Source organism: Mizuhopecten yessoensis, unplaced genomic scaffold (assembly GCF_002113885.1).
Source record: "Mizuhopecten yessoensis strain PY_sf001 unplaced genomic scaffold, ASM211388v2 scaffold11147, whole genome shotgun sequence".
Taxonomy (NCBI): domain Eukaryota; kingdom Metazoa; phylum Mollusca; class Bivalvia; order Pectinida; family Pectinidae; genus Mizuhopecten; species Mizuhopecten yessoensis.
The window spans coordinates 28,589-50,806 of NW_018408903.1; the positions used below are offsets into that span (position 1 = coordinate 28,589).

General features: G+C 36.4%; 1 protein-coding gene across 1 annotated transcript; it reads right to left on the minus strand.

Annotated features, from left to right (window-relative positions):
• Positions 1-10,427: 10,427 nt before the first annotated feature.
• Positions 10,428-21,933, minus strand: LOC110466916 (angiopoietin-related protein 7-like). Its single transcript, XM_021523709.1, has 5 exons — positions 21,717-21,933; positions 15,831-15,955; positions 11,470-11,566; positions 11,160-11,324; positions 10,428-10,751 (listed from the first exon to the last, which is right to left on the minus strand). Exons 1-5 carry the CDS (start codon positions 21,931-21,933, stop codon positions 10,498-10,500), a joined length of 858 nt encoding a protein of 285 aa, XP_021379384.1. The 3' UTR covers positions 10,428-10,497.
• Between the last annotated feature and the right edge of the window lie 285 nt (positions 21,934-22,218).

Sequence of the window (22,218 nt, forward strand, 5' to 3'; positions counted from 1 at the left end):
TTTAATACAAACCGGCATCAGTTAGGAATTGAAAGATAGTATAGACAAACAATTCACCGACCACAACCTTCCGACACTAGTATTAAAACAGGTATTTACAGTCAGACCCGTGCACCATCAAGTGCCATTGACAGTTACTCGATAACAAATATTACGTTTATACGACAAACGTTGTTTGCTAACGATACAGGAACAAGTCAGACGGAACGCTGTGCTGGAATCGCTTGCTTTCTATTTTGGAAAAGAAGCGTTATCTCCCCTTGATTACTGTGAGCGGTATTGGAGCAAAGAGGAATTCATTGGAGGCGCTATTGCATCTTTCGGGCCTGGTACAGTAAAATATTTCGAGGAAGGAATTGGAGGTCATTTTATGCGGTGAGTATAGGATGGAATCGACCCTACATTTTGTTTACTTTAACGTTATTAGATGCTCAGGAATAAAGTATTTGTTTCTCACATTTTCTGAAATTACTGACAACATCCCTGATAGTATTTCACGATCTATATTTAAAACCACGTGCCAGAAATACCAACTTGTAATAGAAAAGAAAAGTGGATGGTATACATTTACGAAAAATTAACAAACATTAGTGGAATTGATATCACGATATAAATACATTGATATTTATTTCAAGAATATATCGTTTTGGGTACCGTGACGTTACATGTTACGTTTAAAGTTTGGTGTAAACTGATCCAACTGGTATTTTCACAAAACATGGGATGTGATAACTAATATCCGTTTGACTTGTTTACATAAAAAAAACCAATAAAACACAAGCAATAAAACAAATTAAACGCAACTTATACATATTTCTTTCCTACATACTCTGTCGAGGATGACCAACACTCTACTTTGGAAAAAAAGTTCTTGCATTCCGACCGCAGTGATCGTGACGGCTTATACAGGGTACGCATCTCCTGTAGGTACTGAGGAGCTGTTCCGTTCTGTGCCTTGTACGTGTATACCAGCATTTTGTACTGCGACCTGTATGGTACAGGTAACCAGTGCAACGAATAAAGCACAAGTGTGATGTGCTCTGTCTTTCGAGTACTATCCGTACTGCAGTGTTCTGGACCCTCTGTAGACGACTAGTTAATTTGTCAGATATACCAAAGAGCAGTGCGTTACCATAATCCAACCGAGTGGTAGCAAGTGAATGCACCAAAATCTCGCATGCATCTGTAGCTATAAACTGCCGAATACAGCCGATGTTGTTGATTTGGTAGTAAAAGGTTTTGGCAATAGCGTTCACTTGTTTCGCCATGTTCAGTGAACTATCAAAGTATACCCCTACTCTTCAATAGTTCTGGCACCGACCTTGAGCTGGAAAGCCAGTGTTTGCTGACACTTTGGGGAAAAGACGATTAGTTCCGTCTTTTCCTGATTAAGCATAAGCATGTTGGCGTTCATCCAGATACTGATATCTGTCAGACAAGCTTCCAGACTTTCTGAGAGTGTATTCCAACTGTCCTGTGGTTTTATGACCATGTACATGTGTGTGTCATCGACATAGCAATGATAGCGAAGGCTATGGCGACGCCAAATCTCTCCAATCGGTTAAGAGTACATACAATATTTTCGTGGTCCTAATACCGACCCTTGAGGAACGCCAACATCTAGTACTTTGTCATGTGAGGTGGAAGATCTGGCAACACACTGTCGTCGTTCACTCATATAAGACTGTATCCAGCATAGTGCGGTATTAGTCACTCCATAAGAGTTTTCAAGACGTTTATAAAGTATGCCAAGGTCGATGACGTCAAATGCAGCTGACAAGTCCAGCATGACAAGCACCGCTCTGCACTTGTTATCTAATGCAGAAGCTATATCATTATGTACACGTAGGAGGGCCGTCCCAGTAGAGTGTCCCATGCGGTAGGCCGATTGCATGTTGTCACGGAGACTGTTTGCATGGAGATGAACCTCTAAACGCCGGGACACAACCTTCTCGAAGATCTTAGACAGAAAAGGCAGATTTGAAACTGGGCGGTAGTTTTTCAACTCCCCCTTGTCCATTCCAGGCTTCTTTAACAATGGTCTGACATGTGCCTTCTTGAAACATAATGGAAAATTTGACTCAGCCAATGATTTGTTCATGATTGAGGTAATCAACGGCAGCAGTGATTTAAGACATGGATTTAATAAGTCTATAGGCAGTGGATAAAGCTCACAGGACTTCGATTGCGAGGTCATGTTGCGCAACTCGTCCTGGGTTGTTTGTGAGAGATTTGCCAATGGTTCTCCATCAAATGCAATATATGCAGTCATGACAGAGATGTCAATGTCAGCAAATGAGTTCACTTCGGCAATATTTGTTCCTGAATAAGCTGATTTCATTCAGAGGGTAATCAATGAACTTGCTTGCTAAGTCTTTTTCAGAATTACAGCTTGGTAGGATAATTTCATCTTTCTGTCCCATTAAGTTTTTGTTGATTCTAAAAAGCTGTCTATTATCCTTACCACATTCTTCGATTCTTTCCGAATAATAAGCCTTTGACTGAAAGAGTAGTGAACCAACCAGCCGACATTGCTCACTATAAATATGTTGGTAAACGGTTAATTTGGTCCGTCGCCACTGTCTCTCTGCGTTTCAACGGTTCTGTTTTTCTACGCGAATATTTTCAATATACCATTAGGCATTTTGTCTCACAGTTATCACTTTAGTCTGCAGAGGTGCGTGTTTCCCTATAAGGGCTTCTATACTAGATGTGTATGCTTCAATAAGATTATCAACCTCGCCTTGATTGAAGGGCGGAAAAACTAGACTGAATGTCATTGTTGAAATCTGGTATTGAAATTTCGCGGAATTTCCGGAAGCTCACTTCTTTCCTTGCACGATCTGGCTTACTACAATTCAGTTTTGTGTGGACAGCTAGATAATCACCGGATCGGTCCCCCTTTGCATCACTTAGACAGGAATCATTCACTGAAATAGCTCCATGAATGACTGAGTTATCTTCCCTCGTTATGACCACATCCAGTGTGTGGCAATGGGTGTATGTTTCTTCTGTCACATGCTGAATCAGACCCCTGTAATCTAGTAGTAGACCAGAGAACTGGCGAGCATCATCATTAGATAGATCGTCTAAGTGGAAATATAGATCACCCGTGATAATAATCTCTTGTGGTACAACAATTTGGTGGTCTAAAAAGGTAGACCATTCATCATAAAACAATGTATTTCGGAAGGCATTTTGTTTAGTTGGAGTTGGCCTGTAAATAATACACAATCTAAATTGTACCAGCAATGACAGAACAAGCTATGTGCTCAAAGTGTGTGTATACATCATCATGGCTGGAAAAGAGATGTCTCACACTTAGGCCTTTCTTAAACAGATCAGCCACCCCACCACCACGTTTGACGAGTCTAGCATTGTGAAGGAATCCATAGCCAAATGCATCATGATTTCTTCTGTTAGATGTTTCCAACAATTAACCAATTATTTAACATCATAAAACATCACTTCAAAGACCAGTTAATTCTCTACGACGCTATTCCGACTAATAAAATACCGATCTTCAATATTATTTCAGTTTTTAACGGAACATTTTCCCATAAAAAATATTCCTAAACCTCATAAATGGTTCTTAAGTAGGTCCGTTATGACGCTAAATGTTCTTTTCACGATCCAAGAAAATTGTTATCGTATTTGTTTATTTCGAAGGGTACACTTCGCTAGGACATCGACAGCCGGGAGCTGTCGAGGCGGGAATCAGGGCGGCTAAAGAGGTGCTACAGAGTGGCCAATCAGGTTAATGAAACAACTTCGACACATATTATAGTTACTATATTTTAATGAATAAATAATTACATTTTTGTTAAACCTTTCATCTTCCCCTTGCAAATGTGTCTCTACATTTCAACAGACGTTTAAATCCCGCACGAGCGGGGAGAGTACAGATTGAATACCATGAACAACTTTAAACAAATCAGGATAATTCGTATTTTATTGAATGAATATCAGACGAGCGCTGTCCTTGCCGTGGCGAAGTTAATGTTAAATAACAAGGGAATGTATTCTTATGGAGTTCAAACGTGTACGCTCACGGAAGGAGACGGACACTGAACGAAAGAGCCATATATCTGGTGTGTGTGCCATACGGAACAGCTCTGCTACGGCTCAATACATTTCTTGAAACAAGAGGCCCAATGGGCCTGCATCGCTCACCTGGTATTAATCTCACACTTGTAATCTTTAAAGTGGACTAAACTACAGCTACAGGCAAAATATCAGTGTTTCATTCATACGAACCTATTAAAAGATTAAAACATATGACACCTGTGACCTTGAATGTCGAACAAGGACATTATAATATAAGGTTGATCAGAGTTTATAGTCTTCCAACCCAGCATGCTTCTGGAAAAAATATCATTTCCCTGGACCTTTTGGTTATTCAGAACAAATCATTTAAAGATTTAAACATATATTGACCACTGTGACATTGAATATGGGCGAAGGTCATTCACTTGGTAGTCCTTCATCCCAGCATGTTAATGGCCAAATATCATCACCTTTGGCCTTTTGCTTATTAAGAAGAAGTCATTCAATGGTTTTAAACTTATTTGCGACCCCTGTGACCTTAACATATATATGTCAAGGTCATTCATTTGAACTTGGTAGTCCTTCAACCGAGCTTGTAACTGGCATTATCCTAGGCCTCTTGGTTAATGAAGGTCATTAATTTGAACAAATTTGATAGCCCTTCATCCCAGCATGCTACTCGCCAAATATCATCACCCTAGGCCTACTGGTTATTTAGAAGAAGTTGTTTAAATGTTTAAAAAATATTTGCCCTCTGTGACCTTAAATATAGGCCAAGGTCATTTATTTGAAAAATCCTTGCAGCCCTTTATCCCAGCATGTTACTGGCCAAATAGCACCACCTTAGGCCTCTCGGTTATTCAGAAGAAGTTGTTTAAAAGATTTTAACATATTTGACCCCTGTGACCTGGAAAATTGATGAAGGTCATTTATTTGAACAAACTCGGTAGCCCTTCATCCAAATATCATCACCCTAGGTCTTTTGGTTACTGAGAAGAAGTTGTTTAAAGTAAAAAGTTGACGCCGGACGCCGGACGCCGGACCATGCCATAAGCGCACTTGGCCCTTCGGGCCAGGTGAGCTAAATATATTAATTACTTAAAATCATAACAAGTATTGTAAAGTTTCATTCTAGATCCCCCTACTTCCTCTTACTTTTTCTTTTCTTCGTTGTATCAATATAAAACAAGAGTACCGCGGGGCGGAACAATATACGCCCGTCGAATGCCATATAGTGTTATATACTTTCTTACATTGAAATAAGATCTATCTGCATCATTCTAAGAGTGATAAGCTGACATGCTATAAAAAATGTAGGAGAAAATCTTTGGACAAAAAATGAAATAACTTTTGCAAAAATCGTCGAATCAAAATTCCTTTAAGGGAGACACAACTTCATATCATGATGGTAATGTATCCCAAGTTTCAAAGAAATTCGTTGAAAAATGTTGGAGGAGATTGCCGGACAAAAATCAGATACTCAAATAAACAAAGGGCAATAACTTTTGCAAAAATTGTTGAATCAATTTTTTTTCCAATGAAACACAACAACATATCATGAGTATTTAGCCTATTCAGTTTCAAAGAAATCCGTCAAAAAATGAAGGAGGAAATCTCCGAACAAAAAATAAAATACTGAAATGGACAAAGGGAAATAATCTTTGGAAAAATTGTCGAATCAAAATTCTTTTAAGAGAGACACATCTTCATATCATTATTATAATGTATACCAAGTGTCAAAGAGATCGGTCGAAAAATGTAGGAGAAGATTGCCGGACAAACAAAAGTTTATGCCGGACGGCCGGACCCCATACCATAATACTTCCTTCAAATTTAACGGACGTATAAAAAGTTTTAATTTAAGGCAAGTTGGAATACTGCTTGATAGAAGATATATACGACCTCGTTACAGGAAAATTCTTAATTAATAAAGTGTAAAATGTAATTAAAATGCTAATATTTTGGCATCAATTTATAGACCCATGGTTACCAGACCTAATTAAACATTTCTATTATGTATTTCTATTTATAATAGTGTGTAGTCAGAATCTTTTATTTTTTTTGTCTTGTTAACATTATCAGTGATAAAAGTAAAACAATTTCCTTAACGCTGCTCTGGTTTGTTGCAAAACATTTTGAAAACGCTAGCAGCTATTTCGATCACAATGACCCGGACGTCAGAATCCTGCAACCTTTTGCATTAAAAGGGCAAAAATCCTCTCCTGACCGGCAAGCTATGGTTAAACTTTCTCTCTTGGTTTGATTTTATTTAATAGATAAATGTAAGGGATAACAATAACTACTCAACATATTGAAGAACAGAACTTAAACCACCAGGTCTAAAACAAATCGCCTACCTACAGTATTAAGGATCAAACACTTTTAGCTAATAATAAAAATCAAACAACGTAATTTTTTTATCATAAATATAATACATATGCAAGACCACACACTTGTGGTTTTCTAACGAATCCGAAAGCATGAGTTAATCGCGCGAACGAATACACAAACGAGTACGCGGATCGCCCGAGTGAATAAGTATATACGTCCGCGCCATAAATTAGTGCTTTCTGATTCGTTAGAAAAACACAAGTGTGTGGTTTTGCTTTTATCACATACCTTCCGTATTTGGTAGAGATCGATACAAATATTTTATAAACTTTGATATGTTTTGCAAATACCGGGAATTTTTCAGTTCGCAATGACAATGGGATTCCGATAAAAAGTAGTTCCAGCTAGTAAGGAAATACAACATTCCGTATTGCACATGTGCAATACAGAACGTTGTATTTCATGGTCTGAAAATTGCTTGTAGTACTACAACTAGATTCAACAGGTATGTGATAAAAGGTAATAAATATCAAACAAATTGCATATGATTAACAAATACAACAATGTACATCAAGTAATAAACATAAAAGAAATTACATTCTCATTTATTTGAGATATATAACACTACATTCGATTAGTCACGCAAACTATTTTTCGACAGTATAACCAAAATATACCGTTAGCAAATTTTTCATTTGCATATCAAGCCTGGATGGCGAATATTAATGACGTCAATGACCCCGACTGACCCTGACACGTCATGAAATTGATTATTCATGACGTCACGAACAATAGCGTGACCCTGAAAAGTCAACGTAATTTCCGCCTCACTTTGAATATTCCTGACGTCACCAATCCGGGGCAGAGTGACCCCAATTTTTTTAGGAAAACACTCAAAAATATCTGAAAACCTTCTCTTCGTTAGGGGGTTATGGCGTATATTAATTACAATATGAAATTTTCGGCGGTATATCGTGATCATACTGTCGCAAATATTCGTTTAATTGGCGACGAGGACCGCCAAGAAATTCAAAATACAGTAGGGTTATCTCCTAATTATAAAAGTATTAAAGTGCACGATGTTCTATAGAAAAAACAACATGAAAAATGTTCTAAAAATGAAACAATAACAACTATTTAATGAAGATAAAACAATGTACACCATGTTCTAAAGATCAAACAATCTTAGCTAGGTTCTAAAGATAAAGTAATGTACGGTGTAAAATTCAAATTATGTACATAATAGTTTGCATTAAAGTTATTAAAGAACATTATCTTAAAAGAGACCCGATGCGGCTAAATCGCTTACCTGGCATTAATTTCATTATCTTTGACTCTTAGTATTCCAAATGAATGATGCTTAAACATTTTCAAAATAGGCAATTTTGACATTGAAAGTAGGTCAAGGTAATTCATTTTAACAAAACAGGTAGCCATACAACCTTATACGCTGGTTGCCAAAATAATCATTCTGTGACTCTGGTTATTCAGAGACTAATTTAGGTTGTGCTATAATTTCAAGCAAAGACATATATGAAAATACAGACTAGTTATTGTACTTCGTGTAAAAACATTAAAATGTACACAATCTAGTAGAACATTCATTTTCAACATTATGAGATAAAAAATTCGAAACATACAACACGGTTTATCATTGTTAAATATGATTATATTTTTAATTAGAGCATGTACAATTTATAATATAGTTCAAACAATGAACATTTTGTTAAGACTATATATCATATTTATACAAACAAGAAAATAAGTACAACTGTTGGATTATGCTTCTCGAAAAGGTCACCGATGACCTCAGTGTAATCTGGGCCTTGGCAGTACAGACCCTTAGGTCATATGTGACATACCACCTTTCCATCATATATCAACGAACTTTCATTGAGTTATATTATCTTCAGCAGGTAAGAAGTTATGTCTCAGGCAATGTTAGTTTGGTTTTATTTTGTTTGACGTCCCATTAACAGCTAAGGTTATTTAAGAACGTCCCAGACAATGTATTGAACCTATAAACTTAATGTGACCATGATCTGTGAGATACAGACCCAATTATGGTTTGCGACGCACCGCCTTGCAATCCTAAATATATCCCAAATTTCAACTATATATCCTCAGTGAGAGTATAATTATGGCCCGGATAATGAATTTGATTTTGAACGTTAATATGAGATTAACATTGGGTGTCCGCAACCTTGTGTGGTACGCAAAACACCGTCTTGTCATCCTACATACATCAGTATACAATCATCGAGTATCTTATGCGATTCAGAGGTTTTTTCCGGGGATCATTACATGATAAACAACTACTGGAAATATTATAAGTAAACATTATATATACATAAATATAATCTTATATAAATTTGATGATGATGCAGTTTTATTTACTTTTATTTTGTTAACGTTGAATCAACAACTAAAGTCCTTTAGGGACGCGCCTCCGAATTTGATATTTACTATCGTTTTGAAGATTTATCAGCATGTTATATTATCCTAGTGGGGCGATCATCCTTTTGAATTAACAAAGAAAATAAAAGGAGTTTTCTATGAAAACACCAAGGAGGCAGATCAACATATCCGCGCTTGGCCTCGCATGGATTTTTAAAAAAGGAAAAAAAAACACAAAACAATATTATCAAAAGCCAAACAAAAAAAAATCTTTTTCATGTTATATATTAAAAGTTTGTAACATCAATGGAAACTTTCTAAATATCACCAAATTGTCATTATCATTATAGTGTATTACATTTTTGAATTGGGTTCTTGAGATTCAACTCTTACGTTATTGATACCTTAGCAGATATGAATATCTACTGAATACTTTTAATACATATGAAATGGAAAATACAAAAAAATGCCAACCTTATACGGCTAATACAGTTTAGTATAGTTAAGTGTTTAGAAATGGTAAATCTGCCAGGCAGTTGTAGTAGGTCCAAGTGTAACAAACTGTGCTATCTGGCTGGTCCAACATTTTCTATTGAGAAAATATGAATAATTTAATGAAAAAAATGAAATATATTGCTTATATACAGTTGTGTGACAACACAACGCACCAAAACACTGTCCGCACATCGTCCACACATAGTTAAGTATTTGTTATTTGTATTCGTTGTAGTCTACAGCTTCCCTTAAGCTGGATTTTCACACCTTGGCGGGGCAAGTAAGTGTTTATCTATATATAGACAGATTATCTTGTAAATGTAGGTATACTATAGAAAAGCAAGTTTATACGTTTTATTAGGAAACATATATAAAGCTCAATTTACACCAGCCAAGATTGTCATGGTACAATGTTCGTCCATCGGCCGCACATATGTGCGCAGGCAATAATCGTCCATATTTTTATCGTTTGCACATCGTGCACACACCGTGCGCACTGCCCACGTCGTTTAACGTTGTGTCTTCCCACAACTGTATGTATACATGTTTTTTTGTAATTTTCTTTTCAAAATATAACTCACATTCAACATAATGATAAATAAGCCTTAGATATTTTACCACTTAATTAATTGGCTACTTTCATTTATAATCATTAAATACAAGTATATGTACATGTGTTGCCAACTGTAAATTATTTATATGGAAAAGGCTTACATAGGCTTGACATTTTTCCATCTTTGTCAATACAATATTAAATTTAATCAGATTGCCATTTGGCAAATCATATTCGTTTTAATCTCTTACTTCTAAAATTCAGTTAGAAAAACGCAGTGGACAACCGAAGAGCACATGCATCAACATCAGTGCAGTATAGCGACTTCATTTTCGATAAGAATACTGAATTAAACCCCCAATAATTGAGATGGAGAAATCATTGATTGGTTTTGTTTAGTATTGTTTAACGTCCTATCGACAGCTATAGTCATTTAACGGACGGCCTCCCCTGTGTGCAAAATGCATGTGTGTAGTGTATGCGTGTGTGTTCTGTGAGGCTTCGGTAGTGTTTGTCACCTTGTGATAGCGCGAAACTGATGCCGACTTTATAGTGCTACCTCACTGAAACATACTGCCGAAGACAGCCAGTAGGATAATTAAACACGGTCATGTGAAATAACCAGCGAAAGACTTACTTGTATATAACAAATAGAACAGGATGAACGCTATCAGTTAATATGAGCGTTTCACAAGCATCCTTGTCGTCATCATATGAGGGTAAGCTATATCTGGGTAAAAGTTATCCCAGACAAGCGATTTCAAGTTACCCTCGCCAGGCATGTATACAGCGCCGTTTAGATTTGCGTCGTAACAATTGTTGTACCACCATCCGCCTTTGTATTTCTCGGCACAGTGTCGACTGCCAAGATCGTTATCTCTGTCGTATGTCGAGAATGACATTCCGTTGTGAGTGGCCATATTATTTTCTAAAAAACAAAATTACGTAATATAAAATTATGATAATACATGACATAATTATTTGAGTATACTCATTTGTTTGCACTTTGCCCTTACCAAAGAAAACGAAAACAAACCTGCAAAGAGCACACATAGTCGCCTCATACGATCATTCGGTGATATGTTGTGCTATGGGAATATATATTGATTGCTTTGTATCGGTACATATATAGATACTAGAGTAGATGTCTCTAACAACATCAACAAACACTAAAGATTGATGCGTTTAATTGTAATCGTTAGTCCAGGTATATGCTTTTCATACGTCATTAGTTTGATATCATTGCGACTTCGTGTAAATGAACATTTAGAGAATAGATATAGAATTGATATTTGACGATAAGTTTCGATATAAATAATATACTTCATATACATACGTTTGACGTCACCAGAAAACCCGGATATAGTCAGTCTGTATTTTTCGGTCTCGTTTTCAACTCTGAACGTGGAATACTGGGCATACGCAGCATCACCTAGCCATGTGACCAATTCAATACGGAGAATGGAATCTGTGGAGGTGAGGTGGTGAATTGCGTCATTTCCTGTTCAAGATACATTAGCTAATGATTAAGTATATCTGTCAAGTTTATGTAATATCGGTGAAATGAGTAAATATAATTTTAGAAAGTGTGCCATAATCTTGTTGTCATTAAATATTCATTCAAAAATACTTGTTAAGATACATACCCAGCCAGAAATTTCCACGGAGGTTACCAAAGCCTGTTTTATAGTCAGCCCAAGGTCTGTAGAATTCCTCGTCGCCATTTTGCCTGTTTTGTATTACCTGGAAATGTAAGTAAATTGGTTGGACTTTATCGGCGATTAGAGCTCATCGGTGATCTGGATATTACTTGTATCTGTGTTGTGTCTGTTACGCTGTGTAGATGTTCTAGTAACCTTGTAATTGAAAGGTAACTGGTCACACTTTGCGTGTAAAATACCTGCATACATACGTTTGTATGGGTGTACCTCTGAGTGCCAACATTTTAATTTACCTGTAGGACAACTTGTTTTTATAGTGATAATAGTCTTTTTCTTAAAAAGGAGTTGAGTTTCAACATGTAAATCTACCTGTAAAATTTACTTTTGGAACTCAAGCACATATATTAATAAATAAAACTTTGTTGACTTTTTTATTCTCCTAAAGTGTTATATTTGTGATAATATTTACAAGCTGATCCATATAGTATTTGATATAACTTAAATAAATTGATCTTTCAATAAAAGATGAATAACTTAGTTATACCGCCCTATTAATAAAAAAAAATACAACACCCTAATCAGTATATATTTTTGTCATCTTCTTATGGACAAAATCACTAAGTTTTTATTAGTACCTTACAGGCGTATACGTGATAACATATTTTTTTTATAGAATCAATGTGTGTTGTAGAAAAAATGGTATTATGATTATATATTTTATATTTGCTCTGCATCCTTTCATTGCAATGCATTGAGAAGGCAAATGTTGTTAGGTATGTGACTATAACAACATTTCTATTGTAACGTCATCAATCTCTTTTGTGACGACATCAATTTCATTGTTGTCAACACTTCATTTTCTTTACAAAGAACTGTTCGAAATAACGAAATTAAGCGTCACTACTCTATCAAAATGTAAATGTAAGTAATCAATATTTTAGCAAATATTGTTATGGTCCTATAACACACATTTCTATTGCTGACAAACGTACATAAAGCCCTACCGGGCTTTATTATGTTTGTCATCAACATCAATGTGTATTCATTGCTTATTAAATTAACTGGAAAATGAAATTTAAAAGGAATCTTCAAATGAAAAAAATATATTTTAGGGAGTTTGAAAACTCTTTCAGGTGAGAATTGACTATGCTCTCAACAACTATTCAGTATCTTGAGGACATTTCTGACGTTTCTTTTCATATGATAGTAAAGAAAATATCCTAGATTTGTGTATGCTTTATTATACATATAAGATAATTTTCTGATAAGGAATTTCCCTCATTAAGGAATGTTCTACATGGAAGATATATCTGACCACCCTTTGCAATAGCTCGATAAATTACATCACGTCAGATCTAGACAAAAAAGCGACAACGTCAGATTACAGTTAAACATTGTGTGTATCAGGCAGTCCATTCGTTATGTAAAAAGCAGGTAAAATGTAAATATTACGTATCTGATACGAGCTAGTCAAAATTGAACACCACCGACAGACTTTTTGCTTTAATGTATAAATGGTATTGAATAAAAACAATTAAAGTTAAATTTAAGCAAAGTAATAGAGACAACGTCACGTTAACTTGAATTAAGGGATTAATAAATTATGTATCTATTCCAGACTCGGGTCTTTACTCCCTTTATTTATCTATTCAACTGTCATATAGGTCAATTTGTGTAGATGCCGCTTACTCCTTCGCCATCTTGAATCAGAAGCTCCTCATGGAACTAGTTTAAAGTTTAAATTTCAAGTATTTTCATACATTTTCAGTTTCCGTTTATACATGTATGCAAGTTCCCTCATGACATATATTTTTTCTTAGTTTTTTAAAATTAATACACAGAGTTAAATCATTTTTAAACCTTACTTTGAAAGCAAAATTAGATAATAAAGGAATGGTTAGGGACAGATATAGGAATATTTCACTGTTATTTCAAACGTTTTCTTTATCTTTTTTGTTTGTTTAAAATATAAGGAGACACTTTTCAGTGTTTAGAAGATGTTACATTTGATGATTTGACCAAATATGTCAAAGCAAACCTTATCTAATAATGTGTGTAGTTATGAAACACAGGTAAATCTCAGGTGAATATTTAGGTGAAAATGCAACCTTTATATGAAACAGTATATAATTGACTTGCCATTGTTTCATAAAACAACACATGCCTATTGTTGGTTAATATGTTGTCACTCAGAGAACACCCCGTTTGTATATCCACACACGTGTCGCTTCAAAACAATTTGGATACTTGATATGTCTATGACTGTAAGATGATTATATTACTGTTAATTAATGATATCAAGTCCATTACCGTTAGATAATTATATCAAGTCCATTACCGTTAAATATTTCAATAAAGTCCATTACTGTTAAATAGTTCAATAGAGTCCATTACTGCTAGATAATTTTATCAAACCCATTACTATGAGATAATTATATCAAACCCATTACTATTAGATAATGGAATCAAGTTCATTACGGTTAAATAATTATATCAAGTCTATTACTGTTAGATATTCAGACACATATACATATATATATATATATGGCTGAAACATTGCAACAAACTAAAATCATGAAATATTTTAGTTTAAATATTGAAAATCATTCAGAATCCCTGTACCACTATCAAAAAGGCGTTCGAAAAATGTTTTTCCCTAGACGAGGTTTTATAAATCAATTTTTGAAAAGAAAGAATACCTTGTGGGACTTTTATAAAAATATAACTTAGATGAAATAATCAACACATAACATAATCAACAAACGTGTTATGAGTTTAAAATTTGCTGCGGGCTCAGACAGGGAATCGAACCCCGGACTTCACGTTGTTCAGATCGCTGGAAACGATTGAGTAACATGAACAACGGTAGTGTACAAGCCCAGATGTGCTGCAGTTATATCCAAACAACGGAAGTTAAGGGGAGATAACTGTATATAGGCAAAACGGCAGTGCAGTGAGACAAGGATTCTTCATTTACAGGCCATTCCTTATTATCAATCAACCAAAATAACTATTGAACAGCAATGCGATAGCTATTGCATAGTTGTGCAGACGCTATTATCGCAGTTTTTCATCGTGCACACAGCAGACTTCATGTAATGATGTGCAATCACACTACTATAACTGCATGATAATGACTCCAGCCAAATATGTTTTCCAAAGTTCTTCCGGAGAAGTCGTTTAAAAACAATCTGGAGACTCCCTCCCTAACTTCGTAGAACAAGAGATCCCAGAGGTTACTTGGCGCCCACCATCGTACCATCTTCATTAATTCATTTCTATGTCAGTTTGATCTTTCTCTTCTTTTCTCTTATCTGATTGATCAGTTTACCTGAACGCTATCTTAATCAACCTCAAAAGTTAATATGCTCAACCAATCATCCCCAAAATTTGGAATTCAGAACTAGCTTGGAACCATGGGGAACCTTCATGTGAAATTTGAGAAAGATCCCTTCTGTACTTTCTGATAAACAGCACTAATAAACTTTAACTCTCAAATTAAAGATGGCTGGGTGTCGGCCATTTTAATGCTGTGATCAGTCCCAGAATACGAATATGCATAACTAAAGACCATAGGGAACCTTCATGTGAGATTTGACAAAGACCCCTCAAATGCTTTCTGAGAAATAGCGAGAGCAATAATTATTTAAGAGCGGACGGAATGACAGGCGGACGGACCACGGACGCAGTGCGATTCCAATAGCCCACTATCTGATGATTGTTGGCTAAAAAGGGCAACATGAAAAAAAGCCTAGATGAACAATCTCAAGTGGTAGTTATTGCATCTGGAAACATTCGTTGTAATTTGTCCATTACTTTAGGAGGAGTTGTTCGGACAAACTTTAGATGCGAACAGACAGACAGACAAGCTGATTTCAGTAGGTATACCATCTTACGTCGTTGCGGGAGGTATACAAACATAACACAATCTGCTTGTAATACTTTCAACATGATTGATCCCTTTAAGCAGTATGATCGAATTGCCCATTGCGATCCCACACCCAGCCTCTGGAAGTCAGCGCATCCATTGGAACCATTTTGAATCCCCATGTACCCAAACATGGTTGTCATACCTCTAAACATTCGAGTTCTTCGTCAATATGGTCAAATGATCTTTCTGAACCCGATTCTAAGTTTCCGGGAAAGATTTAAATACCCACCATTTAAGGGAGTTTCTAGTCATTTTTTATATTTTTGAAAAATGTTTTATCAGAAGAAGTTGTGTGTTTAAACAATGTTTTGATAGACGGATGTTTGTAAGTTGTATCATGTTCCTACCTCCTGGTAATATTATACAGCAGGTCAGCTAATGATGGGTTGGGTTGATGTTACCGAAGTTTACTCACCGTCCAGGGTCCATTTGCCGTGTCCATGTCGCAGTACACGTCGAAGCTGACTCCCGGTGTCGGCGTAATTCGGTAAATACCTGAGCAGTAGACATCTGTGTTGACCTCGCTACAATCAGCAGGACCTACGATCCAAAAGACGTTAATTGAAAGAAAAAAGAGTATGGTATGTATCCAAAAAGCATCCTACACGAGAGGTCGGTTAGTCATTGTCTATGTATACACTGCCAGCAATACACATTTGATACATATATGTATGTTATCATTTCTGATCAAATCTATTTATTTACTGTAGAAAATGAAATGATGTTATCAGACAAGTACTTCCTATGGGGAATACAACAATCATACGGTATCAGAATACAGTATAACCGGTATAAACCGGTCCCTGTATAATCCGGATCCCTGTCTTAACCGGCTGTGATTTGTGGTACCGGCATATTCCCTTTATACTCATACATGTAGTAGTTAAACCCTGTATAAACCAGACCCTGTCCATTACTAAAACCGACATTGTTTCATAAAAGTTGGGATCCAAATAAAAGTAACCTGTTCATTCCGGTCCTGATATTTCTCTCGGCCGGCTACAATCTAAAGCAAACACATTCTAAACAAATTAGCGCTATCCAATGTTGGGTCGCCCTTCATTTGTATTATATACTGTATGTTTTATAAATATTTAAACATTGCAATTGATTCATTTCTCTGTTGTTTATGTTGACACACTCGTATACAGATCGTATGCAAAACACTGCATTATTGTATTTTCAGAAAATGACATACCGACCCTGTACAAACCGGACACCTGTGTAAACCGGACAATTAATTTGGTCCTGGTGACATCCGGTTTTAACAGGTTATACTGTATGAAAATTTTCTAATTTACGTTGAAACCGCTTCAAGAAATGGAAACCTGAAAGCAAATTTAGCACTGTGTACAGCTTTTAATTCACATTTTTTTTTATTTGCGTTTTCACCAGCAAAAAGTTTAGTATTTGGTCTGACCTAATGATTAACTAGATATCTACCAAAGCACAACGTCAGCCCTGTGCAACCCGTACATCTACTTTAAACACATTGCTCTTCCACTGTCCCATGTATCTGTATCTGTATCCTTTAGATCCCTCCTACGTAGGAGAACCTCCAATGTCTGGAGTAGTAACTTATTTACACGACCTAGATAATTTGAGAGAGCAACTGGTGATAATGTAAACAGAGTTCATAGCATGCTCCACGGACTAGCTATATAAGTTAATAAGCACTATATACACAACATTAGCAGCAACCAAACAGGTATACTAAAGGCAAGTGGGGAAACTGTCTCTAACCGCGAACCACACATCGCACAGTTAATATGTTAGAAAGTCCCTTTATAACAATTTTTTCATAGTGATTAGCGAATACGTCTGCTTTTTGTCTGGGGAAGTAAATTGAATCGTTTAATGCGCAACGAATAGCAGAGGCTCCTGGCGTGAAAGTTCACACGGTCGCGCGCCCCATCATCATTACTCATATCCAAATCTATTCGTACAAGAGAACGATTCCTAACTTCTTGTAAGGATTCACACTTGAGTAGAAAATGCTCCTTCGTTTCATCCTCCTTTTCAAAAAATATACAGGTAGCCTTAACCTTGTTCTGGTTGAAAGCACATCGGTTTGTTTGTAGAACATAGATGCATGTTTCATGTCGCGTTTGTAGCCTAGTGACGTCTCTTGGGTTCCCAGGAATTGTATACAAGATGGGATGCCGAGATCCAGGTATGAACGCTTCTACATTTAAATGGCGAAGGCTCCGATAAGCACTAGCTTTCTCAATAATGGAATCCTTCCAATGAGAGTCAATAGCCTTCCTCACACACCCCTTCCATTTACATGAGGACGGTGGGTCTTCAAGCGTGTATAAAGGATCTGGTAGGTTGTACAGTCTACTAATCCTTCTTAGTTCCTGAAACCAGCTGTTGGAGGATGCATCATTAAGGAGAAGCTGTCTATAAGCAAATTTCCTTTCCAGGCTAGTATGAGTAAGTCGAGTCATCGCTCCATAGTGAATTAGGACTCTCTGATGAAGTAGAGATTCCACAGGGAGAATACCTGTCAAAACATATATTGCTGCATCTGCCGTAGTTACCGGAAGAGACAAGATCTGCTTAAGGATCTTCTTCAGGAAGATTTCAAGTCTCTTCAATTGTTGTCTTTTTGGGAGACATATTTCAAGCCCATAGAGGAGAATGGGGAGCACATACACAGTAATCAGTTGCAGTGATGTAATCGGGTCGAGTCCATTCTCACCATGTAGCCTGGCCTCATCAGACTGTATATCCTACGCCTGGTTTTTTGTATATTGGTTTCGACAGTGGCAGCAGCGGTCGATTTAACATCCTGCTGGATCCCCAGATGTGTAGTCCTGGTCCGGGTATTGATGGGATCTGGGCCATGCTTTAATCAGAAGCACACTTAGTGCACTATATTGAATGTAACCCACTGCCAGAAATTAAAAATATGATATTTTTAATACTGCACCACTACGAATTAATGTTACAAGGCAAGTGTGCACTGCTGACGTCAGAAACTAATTATGAAGACTCCATGTCTACTAGGGTGCAGACTCGAGCACCTTATGTGTGACTCACCCGTATTCTGGATGAGGTTGCCCTGGTTTAATTGACTACCTTTAAACCAGCACAAGTACAAACATGATCGCTAACAAAAGTTTAGATATGACGTCGGGTCAGTCGACCGGAGCCAACAGACGGATTACATTTTGTTGAATATTGCGATTATGATTAGCGATATTGAAAGCAGTATTTGCCGCCGTTACTGTCCGTTTTTGCCGAGTATGAAGTAAGCAGATATTGGACCTTGGACATATGGCCGTCGATATTTTCGATGCTTTAATCTGATTGGCTGAAATCTGATTGGCTGCTGATTTTCGAAGCTTAAACGTGATTGGTCGTAATTTGAGTGGCTATTAATTTTCATTGCTTAAATTTGATTGATCGAAACGTTCGTGACGTCACGATCGCAACGTCACCTCACTTTTTACCCAGACAGCTGAAGAACCAACGACACGGTAAGATTCGACTTTGAAATAAAATGTGCTTCTATTTTAATTAAATTTACATAGTACATAGGTTACTATGTGTGAACTATGAACCTTTTCGGTATTTTCGGATTTTCCTTAGCTGATTTTGGAATTTTTTAGTTGTTTTTTGTACCGTAGGTGAGTACCAAACATTTTATGAATTTGTGTATCTATTTTAAAGAAATAAAACAAAGAAATAGTGTGTTGCAGTTTTTCTTTCCTTCCCAAATAATGTATAGAAAAAGACATGCATGTGGCCTGTATTATTACACATTACCCTGTAAGTATATTTTTCAGTTCAAACATAGACGCAACACCACCTGCTACAACACCTTCCAGAGAACCATCACACGCAATTTCCACACGAAAAATTTTCATCTCAATTTATACACTCGAAAATATTGTAAATATGCTGTGAATTTTATACTGTAAATATTTTGTAACTCTTTATTGTTTGTATAATGTTTTATGTATAAGATTATTAATGAAAATGAAAATACATGATCAAAAAGAGCAAAAAAAGAAGAGAAAAGAAAAAGAGAAAAAAAACCCGAAGCAGTGGTGAGAAAGCCCTGGAGAAAATACCTGAAATCAGAAGCAAAAGGCTGAAACACGAAATTGATGACGTCACACGCGACACACACAACACTATGATGATATGACGTAAATGGGGGGGGGGGGACATAGATTTATGGGGTTGTTAAAGCCGCCATCTTGGATCCGCTGCATAGCAACGGATTCAACAAGATGGTGGATTTCCTAAGCACCCCCCCCCATCCACGTCATATCATCATAATACCTTTAGCCTCCATGTGGTAATGTCCTCCCTTATAGCTAATATCCTTCATGTTAACACGGAAAGATTAAAAACATCAATATACATGTATAACTCGCCCAATGGTCCCCATTGCAACATTTGGGATCTTTGTGTTTCTCTCTGCTTCCTAACTGCTATTTTGGTTCCTAACGTCATGCTTTGCAATACATCTCAATTGGACTTGATGTTTTCGGCTGCACATGGTGGGCACAAATGTTCGATTTAACAGTTGTTCGCCCTGTTGTTATCTTCTCTCCGCAAAAATATGCGATTAAGTACAACTGGTTGACCAATCTTACGGAACGAAAAAATCCGGAGGCCTCGTACGGGTTAGGGAACACTATATATATAAATTTCTCATCAAATTGATTAGGATTATTTTCAATTTTACAATGCGTGTAACACAGCAATACAGTGACCGTAACACTGTCAAGACTGGGTTAAACTCCCCGGTAACAGAATAGGTAAATAACATATTGAGTTTTACCTGACAAAGAGAGCTGATATGTGCTACCGTATGACTGCTATGAAAACACAACTGGACGTTAAGTGTTTGTTTTTTAATATTGTTAGTGAGGGGGGCTGGGGTTCAGAAGACCAGTTGTACTATTTTATTAAAATATATTGGGAAACAACTACATAAATAGGAATATAAAGCTTTACACCATGTTAATTATATATCTAACCTGTGTTTAATATGCATAAATTAAACTATTTGGTGGGATTGAATTTCCAAACTCATCAGTGGATGGCCTTGTGTGATACAATGGACTTTTTGGCCTGTATCTGTTGGGTGCGATAATTTAATCCCATCAAATGTTTATACATGCAGCTTCAACAAATTATTTTTCTTTTCTCTTCATAATATGTATATATATATATACCGGTATATATTTTATATGTCTTTTTAATATCAAAATAAAAGGTTAGAATTTAAACCATTAGATTCAATTATAATAAAAATGAGTATTAGTAGTTGTTTCCCCTAATTTGATTATTAATTTGATAATACCAACTTGTTATATGTGTTTGTATGTGTTCTAATGTCTATGTCTATGCTTGTACCACTGTCTGTTACTATGTTTGGAAAGGGCTTAAATAGGCTATGCCTGCTGCCCAATCCATTTGTCTTTTGACAATAAAATTTATTGAAATCGAAATCGAAGTGTTTGTTATTTGCATTCACTTCACGCTGGATTTTCACACATTTGCAAGTTACGTAAGTGCCCCGGGTGGGGAAAACTACGGTCCAAGTACAGGTACAAAATGACTATATTTACCTGTATACGTGACCGTGTGGGTATGTGCTATATTACATGTGTTGATTTTAGTCGTTTAAAACCCCCGAAAAGACCATTTCTAAATTTTAGAAAATAGAAATAGAAAGATCGACTGATATATATAGCTAGAATATAGAAATATACTTAAAATCAAGTTTATTTCTTTAGACACGAAGCCGTATTTATTGTTAAGACATTTCTCAATTTACACCAACTGCGATTGTCATTGCACAACGTTCGTCCACTGTCCGCACAAATGTGCGCAAGCAATACTCGTTCTTTGCTTAACGTTCAGCATTTAGGGTAATATCAATAACTGGTTTACGCGTTGTCAGTAAATTGTGACCGGATGAAATGATGGTGTCCTTGGTGGCTTCGGCAATGTATTTCATTAAAATATCACTGAAAAGTCAGCATCAGATCCGCGCTATCACAAGTAGGCAAATACAGCAAATACCTGTGTCTTGCACACAAACGCACATGGAGTGACTAATAAAATCTTAAACGAAATGAAATACAACTTAACCAATCACTCTGCTTTGATGCAGTTGATACTCTGTATTTATAAATTCGATATGTAAACTATGAAGAAAAAAATACAAAAAAAACATCAATAGTTGTCTAATCGTTCCGTTCTTATTTCTATCGTTTCATTGAACACATAATGCACACTTCAAATATGCCGCCTATAATCAATATTTACTTACTATTCTTTAGCTCCCTATCCATCTTCGCAAACATCAAAATGTTTGGTGATTTCGTTGCGGTATAATTCCGACAGAACATCTTGGTAAACGTCTTGCATTCCTTGGTCTCGGGGTCATAGGCAAAGGACACACAGTCTGTTTTACAAACCTTGGCACAGTCCACATAGTTTGTGTTATTGTTGTAGGTGGTAAGCACGTTATTGGCGTACTCTGCCATGGAGACGCGAAGTACACGTGCAAATGAGGATGCTGAAAGTCCTCGGATAATAAACATAAAAACTAACCACACCATTGATAAATCCATGCTGTATCTGCAAGTCAGGGGGTGTTTTTCACTTTTTCGTAAAAAGATGTGATGGTAAATCTTTAAATCCCATATTGTTGACAATGTTCAAACGTCGGGGTTATAACACAACAAGCGTCAAAGCAAAAATCGTATCACTACAGTTGAACCTGGGGATCTGGATGGTTTGTTAGCATATAATCAATAAAGTAAACAGCT

Excerpts from the sequence above, each read along its gene's own strand:
- LOC110466916 (XM_021523709.1), bottom strand. The coding sequence starts at position 21,933 with ATGGCAGAGTACGCCAATAACGTGCTTACCACCTACAACAATAACACA. Across the intron at positions 15,956-21,716 it reads GGATAGGGAGCTAAAGAATA|GTCCTGCTGATTGTAGCGAG; the intron begins GTAAGTAAATAT and ends TTTGGATCGTAG. Across the intron at positions 11,325-11,469 it reads CCGTGGAAATTTCTGGCTGG|GAAATGACGCAATTCACCAC; the intron begins GTATGTATCTTA and ends TATCTTGAACAG.